The sequence below is a fragment of the Sus scrofa genome, chromosome 6 (genome assembly GCF_000003025.6).
Source record: "Sus scrofa isolate TJ Tabasco breed Duroc chromosome 6, Sscrofa11.1, whole genome shotgun sequence".
NCBI lineage: Eukaryota > Metazoa > Chordata > Mammalia > Artiodactyla > Suidae > Sus > Sus scrofa.
The window spans coordinates 11581798-11590409 of record NC_010448.4 but is presented as its reverse complement, the minus strand read 5'-3'; the positions used below and the strand labels follow the sequence as shown (position 1 = coordinate 11590409).

Here is an 8612-nt window from a genome sequence, read left to right as displayed (position 1 = left end):
TGCCGAAGGCTTGTTTCTTCTGATGTATAATCATCAGGAAGTGCTTGAGAACCTCAGGATTCCTGGTCTATAAAATTTAGCAGAGCATCAGCTAAATATCTTGACATTTAATTTCAAGAGATTATTTATCATTCTGTGACATTCTGTGATTCAGTTATTATTATGTGGTATGAACTCCATCATTTTAGTATTCTGTTCAAGAACTGGCCGTATCCATGGATCAGCCATTAGAAGAGTGATTTTTCTGTAGTCTGTGGTCTTCTGAACTCAACTTGACACTTCTCTCCTTTAGACTATTTGAATTACATCTTTATATTGTTTAGGTTTGGGGTGTGTGTGTGTGTGTGTGTGTGTGTGTGTGTGTGTGTGAGTGAGAGAGCTCCCTTTCTTCAGTATCGTATCCATTTTATTTTTGGGCCTTTTGGGAATTGTTATTAAAGACTTTGATGGTAGAATGCCACTGTGAATTCACAGCCTGATGCATTCAAATAATCTATCCAAAGCATTCAGTTTGTGGATCTGTACTCCTGATGCACTAAAATAAGAAATTTTAATTTCTTGCAGGCTATTACTAGATGATTTTAAATATCTGCCAAACAGGAATGTCTGTTTGCTTGTGAGGCATTTCCATAATAAAATCCTGGCACCAGAGCTGAAGAGGATAGTTTTATATAAACAGAGAAAAACAACAGCAAGAATTTTCCCCAAGGACGGTTTTAGCTACAATTTACCAGTGCGGCTTAGTTATTGCTGTCTCATTTTATGCTTTTGTTTTGCAACAAAACACAATTTTACCTGGATGCCCTCCCGGCTGATCAGGAATCAGCTCGGTCGGTTGACTGGCTCTGCCGAAGGCAAGACCTTCGGAAAATCAGGAGGCGCCACCGCCTGGCCCCTCCCCCCACCGACATCTCCGGAGGGGAGAAAAGGGTTAAGGATTATTGAAGAATCGAGCAGAGGGGAGGGAGCCCCGAGGAGGCCGGGGAGCTGCAGGCCGCGCCTCCAGGTCCGGCTTTCATCACAGAGCAGCGCGCGTGGAGCTCTGAGCGCGGCTGTGGATTTGGAGGACGGATGCGGCTGCCAATTTCTGGGACCACGGCGGAGAGGAGTGGGCGTGGCCTCGGCGGTGTGGATGCTCGTTAGAAAAGATGCTGGGCGCTTTTCAGGGAGCAGTCAGGGCTGTGGTGTGTGTGTGTTTGTGTGTGTGAGAGTGAGAGGGAGGGAAGGAGAGAGGGAGAGAGAGAGAGGAAGAGAGAGAGGGAGGGAGGGTGGGAGGGAGGAAAAGAGAGAGAGAGAGAGAAGGGAAAGAAGGAGAGAGGCTGAGAGACCCAGAGGTGCCGAAGACCCAGACAGAACTGGGAGAGGGACAGAGAACGCGACCCGATCCCTTGGAGAGCCACTCAAGATCTTTTGGGGAGGCCAGATAAATGTGAACATGGGGTCTGTCACCGGAGCTGTCCTCAAGATGCTACTTCTGCTATCTACTCCAAATTGGAACAGGGTTTTAGCTGGGAATTCCTGTAAGTATCCAGCAAATGATTTAAAACTTGCAGGGGGCCTCTCTGCAAAACTTTAATTCTCTCGTTTTTTATGATTATTATTTACAACTGGAATTGCCGCAAAGCATGTTGCTATAAATGAAGCATCACTTAAAAATCTTGCACATATGATTGGGTTGACACATGTCATTCCTTTTGGTCTGATCAGAATATGCAAAGTGTCATTTGTCTTTTTGTCTAGGCGCAGCATCTTATCCTCTGGTCTTTGTGTGTTCCCTGAGAAGGCTCAAGTTCTAGTAAAACACTAAATGAGCGTCTTGACCAGAGAATCGCCTGTGCATGGCTTCCTTTCTTTCCTTTTTTAGGTTTACTAGATTTTATTGGAATTGAGTCTAACAGGAAAACAACTGGCAGACTTTACACTATGCTGCATTAGCTTAGGTTTCTGAAGTTTGCTATTTGGCAGCCTGATGGCTGGCTGCATCTATAAAATGATGCCAGAATAATAGCTGAAATGTACTGCAGAATTCAGGGGCACAGTTGGTGGAGGTAAACTTCAATATTAAAAATTGCGCCCTCGCTGCTCTAAGAATGAGACTCGAACATTCCTGGGAGAAGGGGCTTGCTTCCTACATGCTGTGTCCTGAAAAAAACAAAAAAACCAAAAAAACCAAAAAAAAAAACCAACAAAAAAATTCAGATGATTTCCTGAACATTCAGATGATTTCTTTGGTGGCCGAATTTTTAACTTTGTACATGTGTGTTTGAATATGCTGGTTCTGAATTAATGGGCTCAGGGAAGATTTATTAAGATCTTATTTCTAATTTGAGTATCATCCAGAATAATGTGGCAGAGAGCCCTTCTTCCACTTTGTTTGAGAGATAAGAAAAAGTTGTCAAAGTTATCTTTGGCTTAAAATCTCAAAAATGGGAGCATTTTCCCTCTCCTTTGATGAGTGATCAACAAGCTCAGCAAATACAACTTTTTCTCTCTTTCCTGGATTTTAAAAGCTCATCTGCTTTTCAAGAAAGAGCTATGAGGCCTCTTCAGGAATTTATGTTACTGCTGTTCAGCCAGGTTTGGGTTTGGGGGACACGAATACACCAGTGAGCAGGCATTTGTTATGACACATCCCTGGAGTGTACGAAAGTGCTCTGATGTGGGAAGAGCATTGTAAATGACCTCACTGGCACCAGTCAAATGATCATTTACCCTGTGTGGCCACGGGGATTTCGTGCTCCCCTTCAGTATCATCGCATGTCCTGGTGTCATCTGTCACTGTGAAAGAACTTCACTCAGGCCCTGCCCTGTGCTGCTGTTTAAATTTTGGGATGTCAGAATCCCGTGAGTCAGTGAACGGTGCATGTTTTCACCTAGTCAAAAATCTTGGCATGCTGGTAGCACTTGACAAACATTACAACAAACAGTAACAACACAGAGCCACATGCACACACACTCACACACACTCACACACACACACACACACACACACACTCACACAGTTTTGTAGAAAAGTAATTCATCGTACAACTATCGAAGTTCAACAAAAAAGGAAGGCACTAGAGGTCACTCTTACAATGTAAAGTGCATCACTTGAAGCTTCAGTCCCTTTAGAAAAGCAGAGCTTAAATCTGGCCTAGAGGCAGTCTTGTCTTTCCAATAGGCAGCCTGTTTGAGTTGATAATCAATGTGACTGACTGGGCTACTAGTTGTTTCCATTTCCTTGTTTTCTTTAAGGCCGGTCAAAGGCAGATCAGCATTAAATAGCTTTCTTTGTAATAACATCTTCTATAAAGGAAAGATGAGCTCTTGAGAAGATCCGAGGGGAGCAGAATATTCATGGGTGCTCAGCTGTGGCTGGGCCTCTCCCAAGGCTCAAAATTTCAATGCTCGTTCTACATACACTCTTTTTCAGTGTTGGTTTACTCTTCAGGAAGCAGTTTAATGCTTTTTAAAAACATTTCATAAACTTAGAGAACCTATAACATTTTAGATAATTAGGAGCATTTCAATATTAAAGTTGGAATTCTTGGCTACCGCTCTAAGAGTTGAGTATTCTTTAAGTCATAATTGAAGTTGCAATTTAAAAATGCAATTAAATGACTTCAGATAGTTAAAGGTGTATTTAGTAATTTCTTGGTGGTATCACATTGACAGTATGATTTGTAGCAGTAGATGTAAAAGAAAAAAATTCATTTCCCAATTTTTATTTCGCTGTTCAATGTAAGTATTTTTTTGGGGGAAAGGAAGCAACATCTACTTACTAACAAGTCGTGGTGCTTCATATGTGTATCTTTTTTTGAAAAGCAAGTCTATGTGTTTACCAGCAAGGTAGGAATTCCCTGTATGGGTAAGTGACCATCAACCAGAATAAGTATCTTTAAGTATTATAATAACTCCAGTAATTCTTTTGGACAAGCCTTTGTATTAAAACACGAATCAGTCTTGATCACCAATATTAAAATCAGGGAGAACGGAATAAAAATAAAGGAAATTAAAGGTCTGTCTCTCAGATGAATACAAAGATAGTTTCCCTCTATTTACAGCTGATTCACCAGAAGCAAATCTACTAAGCACTGAGTCCTCTCAAGACTGCCCAAGGCTGCCACTGTGAAAGCTTTCATGGGACAGGATCTTATACATTAGGGACATGGATTAGCTGCACTTTAATATGAATGTTAGTTGTTCTAATTAATCAATAAGGTAACTCTAGAAGGATTCTGTGCAAACATATATACATGTTCATGTGTATGTATTTGTGCGTGTGTGAATATATCCATATATTTATATAAACATATATGAACTACTAGGCACATCTTTAGTGGCTATGATTCCTCCTCTTCTGCCTAAAGATGAAATATGTTGAATGGACCACATTCTTTGACTCCTAGCGCCCAGCTTGACGTTAAAAAAGCACTGAACCAGCTTCAGGTCTTTCCTCCTTGCTCTGGTCAAGGCGAGTTTGTTATTATGTTGAAGGGTTCCTTCCATGAAAGGTTAGAGTCCGATCCTTCTAGAAGACCTTCCTCTTTGTTAATTGCAGGGGCTGTTGGTTTCTTCACTTGCTCCTAAGAGAGATGCACTGAGAAGGGGGTCATCTCTTTCATCATTGCTCTTGTGAACCCACAGTTTCCTTCTGAGCATTAAGGCATTGCTGGGGGAGGGCTGACATGCTACAAAAGAAGAACAGGTGTAAGTCGTAAGGCAACTAAGAGGTTTGCTTTTGTTTTTGCTCTTGGAGATCATGTGATGGAAACTCTCTGACTTCAGGCATATTGAGAATACTTAATGCTCACCAGGTAGCTTATGAATGACATAATTAGAAGTTAATTTCTCATGGAGTTCTTTCTTTTCCCTAATTGGAATAAAGGCTATGTCTGATATCTACCCTGAAAGAAGCACTAAAGAATATGTTGAAATTAATAGGCGGAAGTAATGACTTGAGTAGATGATGACTCTTGTGGGTTCTGGGATGCCCCCTAAATGCTCCTGGGCAGATTCTCTAAGTGTTAAAATTCAACTTTGTACTTCTGTCTAGAAACTTCCTTCTTCTTCTCCTCCTCGCACCCGACTTCCTTTCCATAGCAAAAAATGACCAGATGACAGTAGTAGAGCACTGATAAAATACAATTATATGATGCAACACAAAGGGGTTGGCCTTTGGGTATAAAGGTGAATCTGAACTTTGTCTCACTTGTTTTTAACAGCAATGCTGATGTGTTTCAATCAGTCTGGTGCATTCTCCCCTCTCCTGATTGTACACATCCCAAATCATTTCTGACTGGAAAGCCTCCAGCTATGGGGATAACACAGCTCGTAGCCAACACAGGGACTGAGCACATGACTTTCACATGACACCAAGTGCTTTACTTTAAGTAAAAAAAATTTAATGTCGTCTAAAATTAAATTTCAGAATTTGTATCATATATAGACAATTCCTTTATGGGAGCCCACCTCTATATCAAGATTGAATTAATTTACCTCTTCAATGAAAACAAATTAATAGAATTGTATAACATCAATTGTAACATAATGTAATATTTTGTTCAGAGGATGGTAAAATATGACCCATGGGCCACATCTGGCCCACTGCCTGTTATGTGTAGCCTGTGAGCTGAGAATGCTTTTTACATATTTAAATGTTTGAAAAAATTAGACAAATAATTTTGGGGGGCACAAAAGAATTATATGCAACTGAAACTTCAGTGGTTCATTCTTCACATTAGTAGACCTGTATGGCAAAACTTTATACTCGATTATTATTATATTTTTAGTTTTATCAATAAAATTGTCTTAAAATTGACTACCCTTTTGTTATACAGGGACCTATATAGTATTCTTTACTTTCTGGCTCTTTATAGAAAGAGTTCATTGACTTTTGATTTAAATAGTATGCAATGACAGAGTTCCCGTTGTGGCTCAGTGGTTAATGAATCCAACTAGGTACCATGAGGATGTGGGTTCGATCCCTGGCCTCGCTTGGTGGGTTAAGGATCCAGTGTTGCTGTGAGCTGTGGTGTAGGTCACAGACACATCTCAGATCCTGTGTTGCTGTGGCTCTGGTGTAGGCCAGAGGCTACAGCTCCGATTAGACCCCTAGCCTGAGAACCTCCACATGCCATGGGTGTGGCCCTAGAAAAGACAAAAAGACACACACACAAAAAATAATATGCAATGTAATATAATGATGAGACATGGATAGTGTATAAGTTATATGCTGCTATGATAAAATTTAGTCTTTATTATTCTGAACACAAATTGAGGAATTGTGGTGCTGGAGGTAATGCTTCTACTGCCAGAAACTATCACAGAAAAAGCCTTTGTTCGTATCTTCTTCATATGTGTCTTCCTAAAAACTGTATTCTTCAGAAATACTGCTATTTCCATATGTATGAATTATTTATAACTATTAGCAAAGTTTCAGCAGTTTTGGTTGCTAAAGAGGCACTTTCAATCTCAAGTAATCCCATTAGTATAAGAAGTTCAATAAAGTGTATAAGTAATTACATCTTAGATATTTTGAATGAAAATTCTGTTGTTATTTTATACTTTCATGGGTGCAAAATATCCCACTTCATACTAATCAGGAACTTGCATTTGAAATCGCTGTTGGGATGAGGGAAATGATCTCACTGCAGAGTGTTCTTGTCCCTGTGACTTTTACAGTATCAGCTTCCTCAAAATTCTGAAATTGGCAAACTTTCTAGAATAAATTGAAAAATAGATTTTCATTTCAGCACTGCCCACTGAGAATTCATAATAATTAAGCAGGTGCCTTTCACCTCCTCGTGCCAAGGTAATGAATTTTTATGTAAATGCCTTGTCCATTTGGAATTTATTTAATTTTCATTTCCAAGAACTGATGAGGGGCCTTCAGTGGCCATCAGTGTTTGTTAAAAGTTTAAGGAAGTTAAAAAATATGATAGGGTATATAGAATATTTACAAAATTCTTTTCATTGAAATTTCACTGTAGCGCTTTTTCCCCAAACAAATGGCCATCTGTTGAAATTAATTTATTTTTCATAATACTGCTGCTGATGATTCAGCTCTAATGCAGATTTCTGTCTTATCAAAAGACCAATTTCCGGATCAAAGACAACCTAGGACCATCTCATAGAGCTCACTTCATGTTACTGACTCTGGGTGTCGACAAGAATGATGATGGGGTCCATGACTTTCCACAGCAAACAGATGATAAAGGATAGTGACATTCACATTACATGGTTCTGGACTTTTTTACAAGAGAATATCAGTCTTGCTTTGCAAACACCTATTTTTCATGATTTGATGCTATATGTAGAGCCTGAATCCCCTTTCCTTAGAAAATCATGTATTAGGGCCTTAATAGTGTCAATGCATGAATCATATGACTGATGAGTTGGGTTATTTAAGATGTTCTTCTCTATCCTTTTAAAAAATCTTTTCCTTTCCTCCTTTGTGACTGACGATTTGCAGAGTGGCCTCGCACCTGAAAACAGTAGGAAGAATAGTAAGAATGAATCCAGCATTGTTATATAAATCCCAGATATGCACATTCAGATTGGTAGGTGAATGTTTCTGGTGAAATATGAAATAATGCAGACTTTGACTTTTTCAGTGGCCTGGTGTTTCCATTGATGCTTAGCTTAGTTCTTTTTTTCATTTTTATCGATTCAGTAATCTTGGCCTCAATAACTTATTTAGTGGTTACTTAGAATTATTGCAGTTTTTTCAAGTTAACATATATGATAAGGAAGGATTGACCCATCAGACAATATGTGCTTACAATAGGGGATGTTTTGTGAGTTAACCCTGATCATGAGATGAAGCGAGCTGTGTTCTTGGTGGTGGTGGGGGGGTGAATTTCCATAGAGTATAATGGATCATTTTTTTAATGAGTGTTTCAGTTGACAGCTTTTAGAGGTACTTTTCAACAATCAGATCTTTAAAAATACATCTTGAATTGTAGCCTCAAATGCTAAGGTCAATTTGATTTTGGTCTCTTCAAAAATAAAAATCGCAGAGAGAGAATTAAATGCCCCAAACTAAATGCAGATCAAAAATTATGGTGCTTTAGAAGGCCTTGTGGCTCTCACTGGAAGTCCTTCAAGGAAGAAGGAATGCATCAAAAATCTCAATTAACTGAATATCCTTAAATGAACAATTTACCCACAAGATTAATATTGTCATTTGAAGGCTTCGAGGGTTTTTTTTTTCTTTTTTCTTTTTTTTGTCTCTTTAGGACCGCACCCAGGGCACGTGGAGGTTTCCAGGCTGGGGGTCCCGTCGAAGTTGTAGCTGCCAGCCTACGGCCTACACCACAGTCACAGCAACACCAGATCTTAGCCGCGTCTGTGACCTACACCACAACGCATGGCAACGCAGGATCCTTCACCCACTGAGTGAGACCAGGGATCAAACCTCTGTCCTCAAGTTTCCCCTAAGCCATGATGGAAACTTCAGAGGGTTTTTTTGTTTGTTTGTTTGTTTGTTTAAAACTTCTTGAGAAATATGGAGTTCCCGTCGTGGCGCAGTGGTTAACGAATCCGACTAGGAACCATGAGGTTGCGGGTTCGGTCCCTGCCCCTGCTCAGTGGGTTAACGATCCGGCGTTGCCGTGAGCTGTGGTGTA

At 39.9% G+C, this 8612-nt stretch overlaps 1 protein-coding gene across 2 annotated transcripts in view; it reads left to right on the top strand.

Annotated features, from left to right (window-relative positions):
* CNTNAP4 (contactin associated protein like 4) overlaps nt 782-8612 on the top strand; it is a 273095-nt gene continuing 265264 nt past the window's right edge. Inside the window, exon 1 of one of the 2 annotated variants that reach the window (XM_021097085.1) lies at nt 782-1520. In XM_021097085.1, the coding sequence (XP_020952744.1) occupies nt 800-1520 (721 nt within the window). In that variant the 5' untranslated portion in view covers nt 782-799. The remainder of the gene's footprint in view (nt 1521-8612) is intronic. The other variant, XM_021097086.1, reaches the window with a different exon arrangement.